The following is a 21,375-nucleotide window of genomic DNA, read 5'->3' as shown; positions in this document are numbered from 1 at the left end:
AACACAGGGAAGGGATTAGCTATGAGGTTAGCATACTGGACTCCCACGCGGAGGTCCCGGGTTCGAATCCAGCAGCTGACCCTTAGATTTTCTCTTCCTAGGAGCTTCTTACAGCTCACTGTCCGGTGATGGACAGTGTTGTCTGTAACGAGAGAACACTGTCCGGAGGCCGGCAGTGCACTGGAAAAAGCTCCGTGCGCTAATAACCTCAGATGTTGATGCGCCAAAAAAAAAAAAAAAAATAAGAAGAAACAAATAGCAGAATAAACTTTGGTTTCAAAAGAAAGAAAGAAAAAAAAATGGCTGTGTATCATTCCAATGGGCTTCGAACTGGATCGTCCTAGAGCAGAGATGGCGAACCTTTTTGGGACGTGGGTCGAATTTTGTTCATTTTTTTTTTTTAGTACTGGCTCTTGGGTCACTAATGCCCATTTGCACAAGAGTTCTTAAGTTTTTGGTGCAAATGGCAATAAGTGTTTGAATGAACAAAGAGTAACGAAAATTACATACAATATTGTCGTATCTACACGACTAAAGAAAAGAGAAAATACAAACATAACTGGACAAAATCTTACAAAAGTGTGTTTTATCTGAAGAAAAATCTAAATATGGTTATTTGCTTTGGGTTGTCGATTTTTTTTAACAAACAAAATATGAGTAAAATTATACATTTTATTTGATATTTTGTAAACACTTTTGCTTTATTTCAAATACTACAAAAGCATTTGTCGTCATTTGCGTTTTAGAACTGTAATGATCAAACTAAAGGTTATAGATAGTATTTAAATTGCTTTTGTGTCAATGCGTGATTGAAAAAAACTACAGATAGAATATAAATTATCCACACAATTAGAAGATCTAAATCAACCCGCGTAAATAAACAAATGGTTGCCTAGCAATTGTGGGTCAGTGACTGACCCGCGGGTCACAGGTTCGCCATCACTGTCCTAGAGTAAGTAAACATCCTTTTTACTTCATTTGGGAAAGGCTATTATTATGTCAGCGTAAAAATATGAGCCGTACGAATTAACTCTGTACATTTATTCATAGCAAGAAAATCTTTTTTTACTCAGCAATGCTGTGAGTTTTCCTTTAATATGAGGGGATTGCTTGAAGTGGAGTATATTAACTTAAGCAATCACCAGGTACGTGGGCTAGTATTCAGTCATCCTCCCTCCTGCATCTGCGACAGTTCAAATTTTGCTGCAAACAATTTTCCAGCTCTAGCAATTCTGCGGAAAGGAGTTAATTGCTATTGATACCAAAGAAGTGCCTTAACGTGATTAATAACAGTTAATAATATTGAAGACAGTAAATAGCTCCAAATTACCAAGTAAGGGGCGATATTGGTGATGCCTTATAATAAAGGCCAAAAAACTGGTTTACAAGAAAACATTCTTGAAGGTGATTATTTAAAAATAATTTTCTCTTTATATTATTTTAATACTTTCAGATGAGGAAGGAATGGAATGGGAAGGTACTAAAGGTAGTGGAGGTAGTAGTTCGTCAAGAACAGGTCTCAGCAGAAGAAAGGAATACGACTGTGTAATTTGTAATCAAACGTCTGCATCCACTGATGATAAACCAATGGGTCTTGCCGTCTTGGTGCAAGCGTCTTCCGTCCTAGGTCACAGGTTAGTTTTAACTTGATATTAGCCTATTGATATATTTAAAGATAAAGAAATTTCATATTTCTTTTATTTTCTAGGCGTCGGAGTCCTGAACCATGCGTTCTTCCTACAACTGATGAAGAAAGATACCATCTTAGACGAAACGACACTTGTGCCAATGCCTTTGATAAAACATTAGAAGAACTAGACAGACAGTTTGATCAAGTAAGATTATATAAGTTGTAAACAATATGAACTCATTTTGTTGGTTTTACCATTTATGTTTTTTTTTGGGGGGGGGGGGTCTCCACAATAACTAGATTACAACTCGGGAGTATTAAATGTGGGATCTAGCAGAGATATGTCTACCTTGACCACCAGAAGCTAGTGGAACTGTGTATATTAAGCGAGGCAATTTTATTTTTTATTCTCTTTGTTATACAGTTGTCCTGGTTAGTGTCACTTAATTTGGGATGGGAAGGTGGTGTACATGTACAGACTTGCGGACATCACCTACATTTAGACTGTCTGAAATCGTATCTTCGTTCCCTTAGAAGTCAACAAAGGATTGCTGCTGAAAGGTGTGCACAAGTGCTTGTTATGTACTGAAAGTAAAATAATTACAATTTAGTAAAATTTGGAAGTGATATTTACGTTTTCATTTATCTAGTGTACATTATATTTAGTGTTGTTTTCTAAAATTTAATTGCAGAGGGGAGTACGCGTGCCCGCTGTGCCGCCAGCTTGCCAACTCAGTACTGCCATTACCTCCTCAATTAGGAGAGACTGCAGCCATCGTCCGGTCCAGGCCAGCGTCTCTCACTGCCATCATACCTGACTTAACCGATTTCCTCAGAGAAAATCCTCCTACAAATCCTGTTAGTACAATTAATAAATTTTAATTTAAAAATTTCTCGACTATTATTCTGTAAAAGTGCGTGACTAAATGTTTTTTGTTTTTTTATTAGAGCCCCACAAATTTAACTGATGCAATGGGTAAATCTATGGAAGATATGACAAATTCAACTTACCTGAAATATAAGCAAAAATCTGGGACACGTTTACCACAGACATTGTTCCTATTTGTCAGCTCTGTTGCTAGAACAAATCTTGAAATAGAAATCGTCCAAAGAGGTGGCAATCTTCAGACTTTATCTTCAACAGAACCTAATTTACTGATACCTAAACGTTCCTGTATTGGTAAGTTGATAAATGTATTTGTTCTCTGAACAATATATACTATTAAAATTTCTACAGACTAAAATTTACTTTGGAGAAATGGAGTTAAGGGCGTGGTTATGTACACTTCTACAAGGCTACAGTTCTAATAATTTACTTAATATTTACGAGGATTAAATGGGTTAAAAATTTTTTGCAAGTTTCAGTAAAATACTAAGACCAAAGTTCTAATTTCCTTTTTTTTTAGTTTTTCGCTATTTTTTTTTTTTTTTTAACTGAATCTTAGAATCTTTCAATTAACTTTGCATATTCATTATTCGTTGTACATCTACAACTTCTCTTTGAAATAATTTTCTTATCACTTATAGGGCAGTTATGGGGATACAGTTGGCTTCTCTTTAAGGTAACAGTGTAAAGTTAGCTTCGATCACTTTACTTAGACTATCGAGTACTAAATAAGTTGCGAGTTTTTCAAGTCTAAAGCTAAAGACATGAGGACAAATACAAATTTCCCTAAAATTTTAACAAGTTTTCTGCGATTTTATTGAAAACTCCTCCAGTTGTTTTTTAAAATTTGTTTTCACTGCTCACATAACGTTTTGTTGGGGAATTTTTTTTTTAAATAGTTGGTAGGCTTCCTTTTTTAAATGCCAGTTCAATGTTTTTAAGTTCTTTACATCTTAAAAATATTGACATCAATTAAATATGATATTTTGACAAATTTGATTGCATAGAAGAAAGTAAATTCTTCAAAGTGTACATCCATGTAATCAAGAAAATAGTTAGAATTGCATATTAGAGAGAATTGCATCAATTTCCTTTAGTCTTAAGAGTGATAATTGTTACAAATTTATAGCCTTCAATTTTATTAGGAACTTATTCCTGCATGAGTAATTTTTTATTCTGGAATATTTATGACATGGATTTCAAGTATTGTGGGCCTGAAAGTTGAAAATCACGAGCGCACAGTTTCTATTTTATTTAAACGTGCGAGGGATGTAATTTATTTAAGGAAAATGCGTTTAAAGAAAATGTATGATAATTTTAATAGTATTATAAGAGAAATTAAATTGTGTTTCATATCAGTTTCAAAATGTATTAACGCCAACTAGCATTTAGTAAACATTCTAACTTTGAAGATAATAGGTAATTTACATTAGAGAATCTAGTATTGCTATGAGTTTAATGTGTCAATTTAATTTATTTTTTATTTATTTAATTTTTTTTATCCACTTGTAGCCCATATCTAATTAGAATGATCATTTTGCAGTGCCTCTACTGCACGTTCTAGCTGTACATGCCCGGCTGCTGGCGGCCTGGCCTACTTGGGAAACTTGGCAACAGTTATCTTGTTTAGATAGTAGCGGCGACCCTCCTGCGGCTCTTGTTGCAATCCAACCTGATCAAGTGCCACTGCTGCTGAAAGATCCTACTTCACTTCTCACCCAGTTTATATTATTACTGCCCCTTCATTTAGATCAAAGTATTATTTTTTACTTTTATCATAATTATAATTAGTCTATTTTAATTTAAATGAACTGAAATGACCAAATTCGCCTTTTTTAGTTCATTTTACATAATTTTGTGTTGGTACGTTCCCAGATATCTTGTCAATTTAGAGAACAATGAAACTCTACTAGTTGAAAGTAATTTAAATTTCATATTGAGTATACGAGTACTTGGAATATAACAATGAATTAAAGAAGTACGCTTGATGACTGACAACCTACGTCGAGTCGTTGTTTGAACATTGTAATGTTTATAAACTTCTCCTTTATTTTTTTTAAATTAATATTGATTTTTTTTCATTTCTCAATAAAGCGTTGGTAAATAAAACATTTGTTAAGATGAATCTAAATTAAATTCTTGCACATTTTTTTTTTTGCGCATCAACAGCCGAGATTATTAATAATCTCTTAATAACATTGTTGCCTTTATTCGTCATAGTTTGCATTTTTTATGTTTCTGGCTAGTTTTAGATTTTCATCAGAGTTTATTCATCAGTTTGGTGTAATATATTTGACTTTTTTTATATTATATTTGCTAACTTTTGACGGATAAATAAGTTTTAATTATAATTGTTTAACTTAAAAATTGTTATTTCCCAATTTAAATGAACTCAGGTAATTAACAGTGCTAGTTCAAACTCACGCGCCCCCTCTAATAAATTACAAATTTCTAATTACAAAATATTACTTATTCGTAAAACATTCAGAAATCTTATGCCCATTCCTGGGCATATTTTCACTGACTTTTTCTTTTACAAAAATGTTTCAGTGTTTATGATTCATACACCCTGTGTAACCTTCACTTGTTTACCATGATTCATGCACCGTATGTAACCTTCACTTTGTTTAGCAAACGTATTTTATGGTAGAAATATGGTGTAAGTCAAATTCTTGAATCCAAACTGATGAATCTGTTTCTGATAATTGATGAAAATTCTTTTCCATCAGAACTGTTCAAAGTGCGTTCTTTGACTGATAAAATAACTACATTAAGTAAGCGGAGACCAGTTGTTTTAACTATTTAGACATTATAAAGTCTCCTGATTAGAAAGAAAGCGCATCCTTATTGATAAAAAAAAACCTTTGTTTTTTAATATTGCACTGTAATATTAATTTGTTTCTAATCATTGTTTTTTTAGCGTACTACACTTGTGTTGTAAAGCTTCTCTACAATCTGCTTTACTTTCAAGTAATAATACAAACTACGTGTCAAATGACTGAAGGAGATAGAGGTTATTGGCGTATGGAAGGTTACAGAACAGGAAAATCTTCGCCCTCAACTTCAGCTGAAGATGAGTTTATGGTAACGACGTTAGAAGAGGCTTTATTTAGAACTATTACAGCGTTAGATCCTACACAATTGTATCTGGAAGATGATATAGAATTACGAGGTCAGAAACAATCTGCCCCTAGTTCCTCAACATCCAAAATTGATAAACAAACCCTTGAGAAGCAGGTAACTATAAAGCATTATCTTCTCATCGATACCTTGTTTTTCTCCCTTATGCAACTTGTTTGATTTCCTTGTGAAGGTTCAGACATTGTGTCTCCCATTTTTACGAGTTGCTGCTCTTTTAAGGCATCATATGTATGATGAACCTTTGCCAGAAATAGATTCGCCATCATCAGAGTTTGTAAGACTCGTTTACTACCTTGAACTAGTCACTGAAGGAATGTCTTGGGATAAGTAAGTAATTTTGATGAAATATTTTTGAATTATATTTGAAAGTTATATTTCTGGTATTTCTTGTCGGTGTAACTGTCGAAAGCAGTATTTCAGAGTTTTGGGCCCAAAATTGAACCCTAAGTCGCTCTTGCTGTAATCACCCTTGGTCCTTTACTTCTCAGACGTTTGTTCCTGTGTGGTTCCATTTTTCAAGAAATCAGTCGTCATTCCAAGTGAATACCTCGTATTTGGAACGTATTCTCCAGAACTCTAATATATCTGTTCAACGCGCCGAATTAAAGGCATTCATTGAATCAAGTGTTAACCAATGAAGAAATGGCTTGATTCATCTGCTTTACAGAATTGCTTCAGTGAACTCCTGGACAGTGCCTTCTGAGGATCGTCCCGTTTTGAAGCCATAATGCTGTGGTATTCTGCCCCCCTTTAGAATATTGTAAAGGTTTGTGTAGGAACTAAGAGACATAGTATTTTGTGTTTGCTAATTTTGAACTTTTATTATTGTAACATAAGCAAACTTCTGACATAGATTATTTTTATTTTTTTGCGCATCGACTGCTGGATCATTAGCGCCATTGTAAATAATTATCTTTTTAGATACTAGTTAACTTGTGGATTACAGGATTTCCACATAGAGAACCCATCTGTCTGTCCTTAGATTTTCTCTTCCTAGAAGTTCATTGACCAGAGGCCGGGGCAGTACTCCGAAAAAGGCCAAGACCTCAAATGATGTAATAATTTTTTTTAAAAACCAACATCTTTTATTTTAGATTTAATGCAGCGGTTGCACTATCCTGGCCTTCAAAAGTTTTTGTGATGCACTGGATGAGGCAGTTAGGACAGTTTATAAACAAGAGTCAAGTAGCTGCCAGAGGTTTATTATCTGAACAGCATATTACGTGGCATCAACCATCTTTACTCAGCCTTCCTTTACTGTACGATAGGATATTTCAAGTGTGTATATATATTTTTAATGATATTTTTCTCCAAAAATTGGAAACTTTATTAAGAGATTCAAAAATAATTGATCTATTTTCAAATCTTTTCAGTACTACCATCGCCGTCAATGCAGCCAATGTCAAAGCGTACCACGCGAGACATCCATATGCCTTCTATGTGGCGCTCTAGTATGTTTAAAGGAAGCATGTTGTAAACAGTTATCTATTTGCGAGGCCGTGCAACATTCAATAGACTGTGGCGCTGGTACAGCTATGTACCTTGTGGTAACATCATCATATGTTATAGTAATCAGAGGAAAACGCGCCTGCCTGTGGGGATCAGTTTATTTGGATAGTTTTGGTGAAGAGGATAGAGAATTGAAGTATAAACCTTTTTTTTTTTGTTTATTTATTAATTCTTTTTAAATTCTTTTACTCCCTCTCGTTTTTAAGGTGTTAAAATCTTGCAGATGTTTGGTTTTGAGCTTTCTCTGAAATAGATGTTTTGAATTCCAATGTGTCAGAGATCAATCAATCCATATTTAGATTAAGTGCCACCAACATACCCGACATTAAGGATAAAACCAAAAGTGCAATAATTGGTCTTCACGTTCTTACTTTTTTTCTAAAATTGTCTTAATATTCCAATAATTTCCTTTAAACTGAGTATTTATTTTTTTTAAATTTACTGTACGCTTTTTCAATTTTTCTGAAAGTTTTTAAGCAGTCGCCAAAACCTCTCAAATGTTACTTTTCTTTCTAAAATTATAGCTGAAAACTTTTATTTAAACTAGCTTCTGTGTATGGAATGAAATTGAGGTATCTGCATAAGTATCATTTCAGTTCGTTTCACCGTTTACTTCTAATAATGTAGTAATTATGAGATCACACCGAAATATCCAACCTGGTGAGAATGTCAATTCACTGGAAGTGAATCTACTAACCCTTTTCCATTTTTCTGTAATTTTCTAGACAATCGCCAATAATGTTTCATTTTACACTTTAACTTGGATATCTAACGTGTGTTAGACCAATTTCTTTGAATTTAAACCTGTTTTTAGGAAATTTTGATTTTAGATAGGTACACCACAAATATCTAGGCATTTTTTTTGAACACATCGCTGGATCCTCGATATTGGATAGTAACAGTATTTCATAGTAATTTTTTTGTTTTTATTTCTGGTTTGCAATTTTGCTCATCAAAATTGAGCTACTCTAAGAAACGTCTGAAAAGAAATAAAGTCTTAGGCAGACAGTTGGATTCAAACTCGGAATATCCGCGTAAGAATCTGTTGCTCTAATCTAATCCTTTCTCATATTGTTATTATTGCATTATTCAATATGTGTTCCTATAAAATTTTGTAAAGCATGACTCATTAAGTATAACAATTTTTCCAACTTTTATTTTAATATTTTTATTTATACAATTTATTGCTTTTATTTTTAGGCGTGGTAAGCCGCTATTCCTAAGTCCAGGAAGATATCAGCTTTTACAACAGCAATGGTTAGCCCATAGATTTGATCATACAAATAAAAAATGGGTTTGGCATAGGGATGCTCTTTAGTAGCATTCCAAAAATAAAATGTTTAAATAAAAATTAATATATAATAATAAAAACAAAAGAATATTAACACCAAATAAAGAAAATCTTACAAGGAAAGATTCGCTAATTCCATAGTAAATGTTTCTTTACTAAGGTGTGGCGCATATAGATAAAAACATTTATATATATATTTAGAGTGAGATAGCGTGAGCGAAAGAGAAAATGAGTTTATATATTTAAAGCATCTATTTGTATGCATATGCTAAATTAAAAAAATATTCTCCATAATTAAAAACAAAAAAAAAAATAAAAAAAAAAGAAGAAATAAGAAAAATAATTTATTTTACATCGGTGCAGACAATATATTTTTTCTTTTTCCAAAACCGGTATTAGTTATTCGGACTGTTATTAATATTTTATTATTATTATTATATATTTCAATTATAACGAATTATTTGAATGGAGAACACCAATAGTTTTTATGAATTTTTTATTCAAATAACATCTTCACAGTCCCTCTTTTATTATTTCAATTTTAACTTGTAAAAGGGTTTGATTTAACTCGTTTCCGACTGAACTAAAATAAAGTTAAGTTCCTTAAAAATTAAATTAATCTACTGCTATCAAGTTACTTTCTTGTAATATTTGTCAATTTTTCTACTAGACATTGGGTTTTTTTTAAATTATAATTTACTTTATATTAATAAATAAATAATGTAAATAAAGCTAGTCCCTCCCGACTACAATTTTTTTAGATGAACAATTTTCCCTTATTAATTTTGTTTTTTTGAAACAATATAATAATGAAATCTATTTTACTCTTAATCAATTGCACATTGCTCAAGCTTTAAGGATTTTATAAATAAAATTATGTTTTATTTGTTTTGGATATATATAAAATTAATTATATATATATATATATATAAATATACATGTGTAATCATCGCTTTCAAGTGAAATTTCATTGTAATATCTTCGTAGTTTTATTTTTCTTTTTATTTTCGATTAATAACTGTGATATTGTTTGCAAATCTTAATATTCTTTTTTTTTTTGCTTATCTAATTTTTCTACAGTAATTAGCACAATGCTAAGAAATAAATTAGAATTGAAGCATTTTTTTTTTTGCCAAGCATTGTATATAAGTTGAAAATTCCTAAAAGTAATTATTTCTTCAAAAAATTTTTTTTTGTATACGTATTTATATTTTAATAGAATATATAAATATACAATTTATTTTTTACGTAAAAAATAAAAAACCTTTGGTGCATATATGTAATTAGATCTTTAAAGGATAAAAAAATAAATCATATTTTTCTGATGGTGATTTAAAAAAAAATATATATATATATATACATAATTTAACTTTTACCAATTAATCGAAAATAATAAAAAATAGAATTGTTAAGATTTTGGTAAAGTTAAGTATTAAAATTGCTTGTAAATTTTTGCATACTTACTTTTTTTTTATTATTACAAAAAGGAGGGTGTCTTTTTCCTCATCTGACTTTTACTAAAAAAAATTGACTTAAAACAAGGTAGCTAAGCGCTATAATATTCATTTGTGTTAGTGTATATAAAGGAAAACAAAAAAATCTAAAAAGAAAAAGGTTGTTGAGTATATGTATGATTTATTAACATATATATAAATAAATTAAAATTGCAATGATCACTTTTCAAAGTAATAATACTAATATTAATTAAATTACAAAGACATCCTTAATTTATTTTATTCCTGCAGGTACAGTCCGAAAACCTTTAAAACGGAATTAAATAACCTCACGACTTACAGCATATTGACCCAGTATCAGTTTGGGTTTTGAGAGTATGGTCAGTTTAAGCAGCTTATACAATTTTAATCAACGCGAACAATAAATTTAAAGCTAGATAGTGTTTTTTATAAATAAAGTTGAAGATGCTAAATTTTTAATAATGGAACGAAAATTCGTGTCAATAAGGTTTAATTATTAAATTAAAACTGATGAATAAGGCCTTAAAATAAACTCAACGAGGAAACCGTTTCAAAACTTAAGGTCTGCTCAAAAATATAATACTGGGCAAGTTAAAACATCCAGAACCTTGTATTCAGCCTTGGAGTAGAAAGGTAACTTCTTTTTTTCTAGGATTACATAAGGTTTTTTTCATGTTCCTTTACACCTCATTCACGATAATTTTCCCTAAAATATAATTATTTAATAAGGCCAACCAACAACTAAAGAATTGTTTTGAAGAAACTGTAGAGAAAATATGAATTTTCAATCTTCCACTTTCATATTTTGATGGAGTTCCTCGGGGATAGATAGGGTATATTGGTAGCATTATTGAAAACACGAACTACGTACTTCCTGAAAGTGATAATCCAAATACATTTTTATTTAATTAATTTATTGTATACATTACTTAATGGAATGTTATTCTTGAAGCATTTAAAGAGTCTGTACAAACCATTTGCAACGATTTCATATGCAAACATTGTCTTTTCATTTATGTAGTAGAAAATATCATTTACTCGTAATAATTATCGTGCTTGTTAATGTGTGCAGAACTTTCTGGAATTAAGGTAATTTTTTGTTTCAAAAGTGACATTAGCTGATCAGCTTAGCAAAACAGACAAGACAATGCCAAGGTTAAGAAATGTCCTTTTTTCTGAGATTTTTTGCAAAATTATTGAATTTCCAAACTTGTACTTCATATTGCGGTTCAATACTATTGTCTACTTTGTTGCTGAAGTTTCGGCTTAAATCTTTCTACCGAAAGAGCAACTTTAATGAATGAATTCTATTGCTTATCATTTTCACTTGAAATAAACTTTAGATTTAACCGTTGCAAGCTATGGCGTAAAGCAAGGTAAGCTATTAATCCTAAGCCCTGAGATGTACTATGTAATTCCAACCTAAACCTAAAACTTTTCTTATTCTTGCAGTAAGAAAAATCCGTTATATTTCTCATCAAACTGAATCGATTTTCAAAAGGCAATTTGAGCAAAACAGTAAGGTGGAAAGTATGTTTTGTTTTATTATTTCATGTGGAAGAAAACAATGCGATAAAATAATACACTGCAAAAATTAATATTTTATTATTTCAGTACATTAATAATAGTAAACTATTAAACAAAATTATTGAAAGGTTTAAGGAACCAACATTTTTAGTAAAAATTGATAATGAACAATGAAAAGTATTAACTGTAAAAATGAATTAAAATAAATAAAAATAAGCGTGTAAGAAATATTTTGGACGAAACTTTACTGGAGATATTGGTGTTAGTTCTAAATTTTCATCATAAAACTGATGAGTTTTTATTTTCTTATAATGAAAACATCAAATAACCAAAATTTAGAATTATTCTTCATAATACATCAACTGGCAAACAGAAAAATGAATATACACGTTCCAAAGTGATTATAATTACTTTTCTTTTTTGCAATGTAAATTCTACATCAAATTTATCGCTATTTACACAATTTTGGAAAAGTTTTAATAAAAGTAAAATTCAAAACCTCAGTGCTTTAAATTAGGTTAATCATAATTTTTATTTAGTTCATTTTATTTGTTATTTTGATTTTTAAACAAGAAATCAACGTATAAGTTGTTTGACTGGCACAACTGCAATAATTAAAGTTCAATAATTCTAAGATTACTTCTGTAAACTCTTCAAAAGGACATGCCAACAGTTTTGAAATACCCTTCAACTGATTTCCTTTCTCATAATTTTTTCACCAAAATAATTAATGGTACTAGAAGTAGCTATTTGAAGAAAGAGACGAGAAGTTTGAGATAAAAAGTAAGCAGCTAAAAGATCAGAACAAACTTTCCCAGAGCAGGATCCTCTTGGGTTCGGTTAGAAACGGAAGTATGCTTTTACCGATCCGTCTCTTAAGCAATGCTGGATTCTCCAAATAAAGTTCAATTAAGAATATTTGGAAGAACAATCATCAAAAATAGCCTTGACTAAAAAAAATCTTAGCGCGCTTTTCACCGTTTTAATTGCTTAAAGTCAACATTTATATACTCCATTACTATTCCGAAGTTGAATGAATACTAAAACTAATTGGTCAAAAAAAATAAAAAGCTTAGATCATTGATTACACCTATCCATTAAGACATAATGCCATCTTTTAGTGGGTAGGCCAAACGGAACACTAACTTAGGTCAATAATTTCATTTTAAAAATGGTCCTCCAAAAGATATTTAAATATAATTTAAAAAAAAAATGATTAATTTTTATCATTTCATTATTTTTTACATTTGGAATCTTAATTTCAGGGATTTTTAAAATGTTCAGTGTAAAACATTGAAATATTTATTTTCAAACTCTTTGACGTATTAAATGTGCAACTATAACTGATATTGCTTCCCTGACTTTTTGTTTTCGACGTTTCGTTTTCACTCTTCCAGCTTCTTCACTAATAAGCTGAAACTCGGTTAAAATTCTGAATTATACAAGTTACAAAGAAAAGTTTTTTTATGCAAGATTTCTTTGTACGCAATACAAACAAAAATAACGTAGACCACTTCAAAATTAAATTAAATTTGTTTTCTCGCCAGAATAATAAAAAGCAACCAATTTAAAGCACTTTAAGATTACAGTACCATTTAATTTTTAAAGGAAAATTTAAGTAATCGTTATAATACATTATAATGATGTAAATAAGAGATCATTAAAAAACAATACCGCCTAAAATCAGGAATGTTTCGCAATAATGGGAGGGACAAATTATTTTTCAGAGAATAACTTGTTAAGGGTAGTAAAGATAACATAAAAATCTTTCTACGATTACAAAATAAGGTATAAACTGAGAAACCAATATTAGGTAATATTTACAATTCACAAATTATTTACTTCAACTTGGTTGTACTTCTCATAACCAGGACTGCTTTGTATTTTTTTTCTTACTAATCCTTAGCTTATTTTTAAATTAACAATATATTAGGCTAAGCAAAAAAAATTAATTAGTTGGACCCCAAAAAAATATATATGTATATATAAAACTTGCATAATATACTAATAAGCAACACAAACTACTATATGTATATTAATATATCAAAATTTGGCATTTTTTTAAATAGTAGAATCTTAAAAACGAATTATACATAATTAATGAATGTATCAGTTAATTAAAAATAAGTAAATAAGTTTTATTTCATAAATCAAAATAACTTTTTAGTGAAAATTGTTTAAGGCTTGAATTGGGTCCTCGCCTGTGCTCATATGTTGCTATTCTTATCCTTTTTTTCCGTAACTCATCCTTATAAACAATATTTTTTTAACTAACTGAACTGGGGCACAATGCTTATTAATACTCAAGTATAATAATTATTCGCATGTTTTGACGAGTTAACTAGAAATTTCCTGTTAATCGATTCTTACGGTCACAAGTGCAAAAGTAGTGGGCAGATTAACTTGTTACTTATTTAGGCCCAAATTGGTACATAAAAAAATCGACCCGCTTATTTTTAGTATTAAAATTTATCACAAAATCCGTGTTAATTATGAACAACGATGTGTTCTGATGTGTATCTACGTCTGCATACATTAAAGGCAGTATATGCTGATATAATTAAAACCAAAACTGCCGGTATCATTGTTAAAAGATACATTTGACTATTATTAAATAAGGTCATGCATGAAACCAACAGATGGCTACCAATTACCCAACCAATTAGAAAATAGTTTTTCCTATCAACACCTGTAAAAAATATAACACTCCAAAATGTATGTAAAAGAGTGAATATCATAGTGAATGTTGATGTAACAAGGCAAAAATAATGTGAAACTCCATTCAGTCCCATTGTGCCGGGTCCACTAAGCTCAGCCAAAATATTCACTAAAGAAAATGCCCCACTCATTACACCATATCCCAAACCAGAAACATAAGGTACTATGTGTTTATTATTGAGAACATCAGTGTTTGTATTTGGTACATGCATTTTCTTTAAACCTGTTTCCGCTTTTCTCAGTAATATGTATATACAGTATCTAAATGCTTCTTGAAAAATCACAGATACAATGACACATAAGAGCATACAAGTTCTAAATGTCACAAAGTTCCAAAATAATGAAGACATTAACAGTGCCAGTAACCAAAAAAATGCACTCGCGACTAGTATTATAATACGTATTGGATCGTGCATAATTGTGATTATAAATAAGGCAAAAGCGGGGCCATAAGCTGTGCAGGCACAACCTACAAATTCCATCATAGTCATCTTGGCTTGTTTATTATATTGGCACACTTTTCTTACAAGAAATAAACACTCCACCAATGATTACTGAAGACCTACAATAAGATCACATGAAAAAAAAACACATTTTTAAAACTCTGTAAAACTTCAATTTATAATAGACACTCATGTCCATTGCACACATATCGAAAAACCTTGCGGAAACCTCAAAAGTTGTTACTTGTTACTCAAGCTCATTATCCTCATATCTAACCTATCATTGGAATTTTTACATTTGATGATTTGATATTTTCCACAATTTCTTTCAATTTTTTTTTTGTCAAAATCAAAACATAATTTCATTCAATCCATTTAATTTTTGTATTTTTTATTTTTGGAAATGAGTTAATAAATTGGTTAAAATTTGTAAAATCTACTTAAAATAAGAAATCGTAGATCAAGTTTTTTTTTAAATTATCCTTCATTAGTGAAAATATTTGCTAAAGAAAAGCTTATTAATTGTAACATTATCTCGATTTAAACTAATATTTTATCCTAATTAGCAAAAGCTTCCTTGTAAAGTAGACTATTTACATATTTTTATTAATTACAGTATTTCCTTAATATTTTGTTTAGTAAAACCTAGGTCAGTGAATAAACTTGAAAATGTTCTGATAAAGTTTCTAAATAACTATCTGTTAATAAGAATTAACAGATATCAAAAATATAGCTGCCCAAAATGGAAACTGCAGAAACTTTTCAACTTAGAAATCTTTAGCAATTTTCTCTTGAAATTATTGGAAAACTTATCAAGAGGAGTACAAAAGCACAGGTAAAAAATTGTATATATTTAAATCTAAATTGTGGTAAATTGATTTTCAAAGAATGCACACCTATCTATAACATTCGATCTAGAGAACGTCCGCTACAATAAAGAAAGCTATTTTCAAAATTTTAATAACTGCATTTTTAAGCAATGAGGAAAAAAAATTCTCAAGATAATTGTATATTTAAAAATAATTTTTGTTACATATTTTATGGGAACGATCAAATTGTATAAATCCGTAAACTCCCATGAACTCTCAAAGTCTTTTGAAAGCCGGAGTTCACCATTTTGCATTGCGCTTTTTATGTTTGGCGGTTATTTCGTTGCGATTATTACTATTAGTCGTTTAAATTTAATTTCAATCGAGCAATGTAAATAGTATATTATTATTGCTCCAGAATGTACAAGTAGAAAAGACCTTTTAAACTCAAATTTGGGAGTTCATTCTTCAGTTTAAAGAGACACCTTTCGAAAGTTCAGCATCACGTTGACCGCCATTACGAAAACTCTGTATAGCATCATGCTTTAGTTGTGTTTGTACATTTAGAACCTCCCGAGCAAGATTTAAAATTTTTTGTATTATCACACATTTACGAATATGTCAGATTCTGCAGCTCCACAGGTATGTTTGCTAAGGAGTTTTTGTGCTGAAAAAAATTATTTTTCATTAAATTTACTAAGTTCCTGTTATTGTTAGGATCCCAAACCAGATTCTGCTCCTAATGACTCTTCTGATTATATAAAATTAAAAGTTGTCGGCAGCGTAAGTAATTTTCTAAAAAATTTTTATAGTGTATTGTTTGGCTAAATAATATTATGATAAAAAGATAATTTATGTATACGTTGTTTGAATCTCTATTTGTGGTTATTAGTTCTTCAATATTTTGTATTGCTTTCTTTTGTTTTTAGGATGCCAACGAAATACATTTCAGGGTTAAAATGACTACACAAATGGGAAAATTGAAAAAATCATATAGTGATAGAGTAGTAAGTCAATGATATTTTGTTGCACAAAACAAACAAAAGTTAATGCTTTGCCAAGTTTCATTTTCTATCTTGTTAATATTGTAGGGAGTTCCCGTTTCTTCGCTAAGGTTTTTATTCGATGGGAGAAGGATTAATGACGATGAGACTCCAAAACAGGTAAAGATATTTTGGTTATTTCGCATTTATACTCCATGATACACAGTGCAATTATTGTTTACATAATATACCGTTTATTACAAGGTTTATAGATTAAAAGGGAAAAGTTTTTTGTTATTAGATGTTTAGTTTTTATGTAGTTTCGTTTTCTTAAGTTAGTGTGTTTTAGCTTTAACGCATCTTTAAAATTCGATCGGATCCTTTGATGTTTTTAAGTATGGACTAAGAGTCACGACACAAGTAAATGAACACTTCAAAATTAACGTTCAATGTTTGAATGTCGATGTATATCCAAGGATTTAAGGGGATGTGGGTACACAACAATATTATGCAGGAGTCTAAAAAATATATAATTTCTGGCCCTAATGAATAAGTTCTCAGTTTAGAGTTTTGTTATCGCTGAGTATCAAGACTTACGGGCAACATTCGTACGATTTTTTGTACGGTTTGCTTTGTGGTCATAATTTTAAAATCGTGGGAAGATGATTACTATTCGAGTCCTCTTCAGACACTTGTGGAAATTTTAAAAGTCTCAACATAACATGTTATCTTTTTTCATTCCTAATTTTGTTCAGCGATGTTTTGTAAAATTTTGGCTTTATGATGTCCCTTAGAAAAGAAATTACATCAATCAGGGGATCTCAGAGAGCGTGTGTTATCGTTTCATAAAATCATTCATCTTCTAAGCAATCGGCGAAGGTTTTCGCCCAAATATCTAAGGATAACTTAATGACTAGGTATTCATTCTGCATGAAACAGTGTCGGTCGGTCCCGAACAACTACCATTGTTTCTTGGGTGCTGATAATGTGATAAAAAAATTTCCTCTCTCCTAGCCCAGGGGTCGGCAACCCGCGGCTCGCGAGCCGCATGCGGCTCTTTTATCCAAATTATGTGGCTCTTCAGCCTGCCCAAAATATTTTCAAAAATAATTTTAAATGCGATAGGTTCGAAATTGAATAGAATTATACAATATCAAAATAAAGTACTCGATTTATATTGTATGACTGCCGCCTTCTCATTGGTTATAATTTATTTGTTTATTTACTTTGCAATATGGGGAAATAAATACATAAAACATTTAAATGTTATTGAATATCATAAAATAATAATTTGTGAATACAAAAATGATCTACAGAGTTTTTTTACACTCTCATCCTTGCGGCTCTTGGTAAGAATTATTAAAATTATTTAAGGAAAAATGGCTCTCTACTTCAAATAGGTTGCCGACCCCTGTCCTAGCCCTATTATTACTTCGAATATGAGGTTGTATTCGCAGCATTGGGGATAATATCGTTATTGGTTTGATCCTTAAACATGCTTTGATCAGTAACATGCATGTGTTTGTTATTTCTGTTTTTTTTTTTTTTGTCAACCTTCCAATTTTGAAGAACGATATTCCCTCATTCATACCCGATACGTTACGAAAAATTTTATAGGCTAACAAATATTAAGGCCAAATTTTTTAAGATATCTGGAAAAATTACTATTAAAATCCCGAAACACTGATTTTTATATAGCGGTTTCATCGTAAGAGGGTTCCAGTTCGGGTCCCTCTTTTATGCTTTTATTAAAAAAAAAAATTAATAGTAAAAGATGTGCCTATGAAGACCACTTGAAAAAAATAGGCGATTATTTTACTTTTTTTACTATAAGTACCCCAAACAGTTCTGTTTCATTTACCTTTTAGAAAGGGCTTCCCAAAGCCAAACCTTAGAGGTTAAGAAAGATAAAATTTGTTGCTAATTTTTGTCAAATGGCAGCCCACTTTTATCATCTAAATTTTTTAATAGTTCCCTACCACTGTTTGTTGATTACGAATTAATATTTAATAGTCTTCGTTATCACCGTAAATTATGCCAGAGATTATTTATGGGCTAATGTTAGATGATTTAAGAGTTTGAAATTGCAGATTTTGGGTATATTTTAGTTACTAATCAGTGGTTGAGGTTCCTGTTTTGTTAAGTTAAAACAGGTATAATCGACGCTAGCAATCATTTCTCCTCTTTTCTATTTAATTTCGGTATACACATTCATAAAGGAAAAATTTACTAAAATATAGTAACCTTTGAATAATATGTACCGATATTTGATTAGGAAATTGTATCTTTCTAGTTCATTTTTATTCTGTGACTCTTGGAGTTAAAGTCATTACAGAATAATTTTTTTACCACAATCTCAGTCAACATTTATGTCAAACCAATGTTTATATTCACACATTACCTTTTCCTTGTTGAAAACTATTTTTATTTAAACATTTTTTCAACTTAATTGTTTAACTCCTCCAACAAAAGAGTTAAAAGCCTGATATATATATATATATATATATATATATATAACGAGTAATTCTGCCTTATTCTGAAGAAGATGAGCATCAAGTGCGCTCCAACACATCAAAAACCTATGAAAATTTGCGAAAGTGAAAGAAATGAATACGTGGATGATTGTCGAATTAAAATCCGAGAAGCAGCTGATGTAGTTGGGAGATCTATTGGCTCATGTGAAATTTTTTCGGAGGTTTTGGATATAAAAAGTGTGGCATCAGAATTTGTTCCAAAATTATTTAATTTCGAATAGAAACAGCGGCGAGCAGTTTGCTCATGAGTTGCTAAATGAAATCATCAACGATGCAGAACTACTAAATCGTGTCATAAGGTGAAGAAACATGGATTTACGGTTGTTACGTAGAAACTAAGGTTCAATCGTCCCAGTGGAGGTATTCTGGATCGCCAAGACCGAAAAAAGCTCGACAAATGCGGTTGAATGTGGAGGTTATGCTCCTAGATATGTAGATAAAAATAAATTTTCTCGTAATTTTTATTTTCAGATAAACTTACGGTCCAGCTCACTTACGTGTTCCACTAATGTTGAGAAAAAAAAAAAACAACAACAAATGAGCTTGTACCACGTACTGTGTCTACTCAAATTGAATTTTGATGCCCACAAACTAGGAGAATTCATTTCAGTTTCTATTTTTCAAACGAATAATGCAAGAAATGTATTGCATATCTTGTATGTCATGTATAATGCAACGCAGAAATTATAAAAATCAGATCTGAAAAAAATAAATAAATAAAATCAAAGCATTTTTAAACTTACTGTCAACGAGTAAATTGTTTAATGTATTGCTGTAATCAATCAACCAACCAGCGCTGAATTTTTTTGTATTTATCTTCTATACTCCCCTGCTTTTCATTAAAATTAGTATATCTATCTTAAAATCTAGTCTTCTGTTTGAACACTTCCCAGTAAAATGGTTTTTAATGGAGAGTTTTCTTGGAAATTTCTCGTCAGAACAACGTATGCTCTGCCTTATAAATATCATTGTTATATATCGTATATAAAATGTTATTTTGTCTGTGATGGAATTATCTTTAAAGGGAATATCTAAGGTTTGGAATGCTATTTTTGTAATAAACAGTCACTGAAAGTAAGTAAAGTAATCGCCTATTTTTTCAGGCGGGGCATAACGTCCAACTACCAATTAAGTGTCGTGGACGGTGGCGACTAGCAAACATACTTTACTGTAAATTTCTTTTATTAACTATTAAATAAAATCCAAGGCCTAAGACCGGGGAATCGAACCCAGTACCACAATGCATATTAGCTTTGCAGGTCTCGCCTCTAACCGCTCGGCTACCGTGGCGCATAAACATAAACAGTCACTATTATTTGAAAACTTTCTCTTGAAAATTTGATTTAACGTTCTTTGGTAAGTGTGGGTTAAATGAAAGTCCAAGTCTTAAGTTAAGAAGCTGAGGAAAGCAAGCTAAATGGTTTTTACTCAAGTTCTTCTCAAATTATGTTAAATTCCCAACTCTCATACATATTAAATGCTAAACCAATCAAAACCTTAAAATTTATTCAGTTTAATAATTACGACTAGATTTTTGTTAATTTCAGTTGGAGATGAGGAATGATGACCTAATAGAAGTATATCAAGAACAGACTGGTGGCAGTTCCCTACATTAATCAGAGATTTTAAACACAAAGTATAAATTGAACGTTATTTTATGAGCTGCCTCATGTTTGGGGGTAGTCATTAGAGGTGATGAGGGTTACCTTTTCTCAGACAACAATAAAAAAAAAAAAAATCTTTAAAAAATAAACTAAAATGAAGACTTCCCTCAAAAAACTAAACAAAACACCTTGGATATATTTTGTAAAGAATTTTAGTAACATTGTAAATTATTTATTTTTAAATTAAGTTCTGTACATTTTTAATTAATTTAACTGAACTATTCTTCATTGTATGAAAACATTTTATTTCCAACCAATTTTTCTTTCCTCAGTTTCATAAAAGTATGGAGTTAGTAGATGAACAAAAGTTTGTTTTTATTTTATTTTTACATTTTTGGCATTTCTGATCAAGTTAATTTTATTTTAATTTTGCTAATTGTAAAAAACAAACTTTGTACACTTAGCCAACACATTGAAAAATGTTTAAATAACTTACTCATTTTATATGTATTATATATTTTTATTTTTGCAATTTTTCCCTGATTATTTACTTATACATAAAACAAATATATAGAATAGATTTTTATATTTTTCTCTTAACTTTTTTTTTATCATCACTATAGCAAATTACAATAATTAAAAAAAAAAAAAAACCCTGCATCATTCATCATCAATTGATTCTAGTCTTTTTTGTTTTTTTTTTCTGTTGTTAGGAGTCGGTATGTCGCTCACAAATGTCATGTGTGTTCAGCAGAACTAATATTCTCCAGATTTCTTTCTTGTGTTGAAAAATTAAATTTCAAATAAAGCAGTTTCCATTGCATA

At 30.4% G+C, this 21,375-nt stretch overlaps 3 protein-coding genes and 1 long non-coding RNA gene across 5 annotated transcripts in view; 2 read left to right on the top strand and 2 right to left on the bottom strand.

The window, feature by feature from the left end:
- Ubr3 (Ubr3 ubiquitin ligase) overlaps positions 1 to 10,130 on the top strand; it is a 55,006-nt gene extending 44,876 nt beyond the window's left edge. For both annotated transcript variants that reach the window (XM_074114672.1, XM_074114671.1), the window contains 11 exons: positions 1,454 to 1,634; positions 1,709 to 1,835; positions 2,055 to 2,191; positions 2,323 to 2,488; positions 2,579 to 2,810; positions 4,060 to 4,272; positions 5,437 to 5,753; positions 5,830 to 5,984; positions 6,752 to 6,935; positions 7,031 to 7,302; positions 8,367 to 10,130. In XM_074114672.1, the coding sequence (XP_073970773.1) occupies positions 1,454 to 1,634; positions 1,709 to 1,835; positions 2,055 to 2,191; positions 2,323 to 2,488; positions 2,579 to 2,810; positions 4,060 to 4,272; positions 5,437 to 5,753; positions 5,830 to 5,984; positions 6,752 to 6,935; positions 7,031 to 7,302; positions 8,367 to 8,484 (2,102 nt within the window). In that variant the 3' untranslated portion in view covers positions 8,485 to 10,130. The remainder of the gene's footprint in view (positions 1 to 1,453; positions 1,635 to 1,708; positions 1,836 to 2,054; positions 2,192 to 2,322; positions 2,489 to 2,578; positions 2,811 to 4,059; positions 4,273 to 5,436; positions 5,754 to 5,829; positions 5,985 to 6,751; positions 6,936 to 7,030; positions 7,303 to 8,366) is intronic.
- A 1,383-nt stretch (positions 10,131 to 11,513) lies between these two features.
- aph-1 (gamma-secretase subunit Aph-1) lies at positions 11,514 to 14,924 on the bottom strand. The gene has a single exon (XM_074114697.1). The coding sequence runs from the start codon at positions 14,666 to 14,668 to the stop codon at positions 13,946 to 13,948; it is 723 nt and encodes a 240-aa protein (XP_073970798.1). The 5' UTR covers positions 14,669 to 14,924; the 3' UTR covers positions 11,514 to 13,945.
- An 824-nt stretch (positions 14,925 to 15,748) lies between these two features.
- Positions 15,749 to 21,168, bottom strand: LOC141447295 (uncharacterized). The gene is made up of 3 exons (XR_012454247.1): positions 21,047 to 21,168; positions 19,444 to 19,645; positions 15,749 to 16,096 (listed from the first exon to the last, which is right to left on the bottom strand). It is a non-coding gene; the product is annotated as an uncharacterized lncRNA (long non-coding RNA).
- Positions 15,931 to 20,695, top strand: LOC141447291 (small ubiquitin-related modifier-like). Its single transcript, XM_074114702.1, has 5 exons — positions 15,931 to 16,071; positions 16,147 to 16,212; positions 16,359 to 16,436; positions 16,521 to 16,592; positions 20,494 to 20,695. The coding sequence occupies exons 1-5, from the start codon at positions 16,048 to 16,050 to the stop codon at positions 20,560 to 20,562; spliced, it is 309 nt and encodes a 102-aa protein (XP_073970803.1). The 5' UTR covers positions 15,931 to 16,047; the 3' UTR covers positions 20,563 to 20,695.
- Positions 21,169 to 21,375: the final 207 nt, after the last annotated feature.

This window comes from Rhodnius prolixus, unplaced genomic scaffold, assembly GCF_049639745.1.
Source record: "Rhodnius prolixus isolate KJV_2025 unplaced genomic scaffold, Rpr scaffold_7, whole genome shotgun sequence".
In the NCBI taxonomy this organism is placed as follows: domain Eukaryota; kingdom Metazoa; phylum Arthropoda; class Insecta; order Hemiptera; family Reduviidae; genus Rhodnius; species Rhodnius prolixus.
The sequence above is the reverse complement of the archived record's forward strand: the minus strand, read 5'-3'. Positions and strand labels throughout refer to the sequence as shown.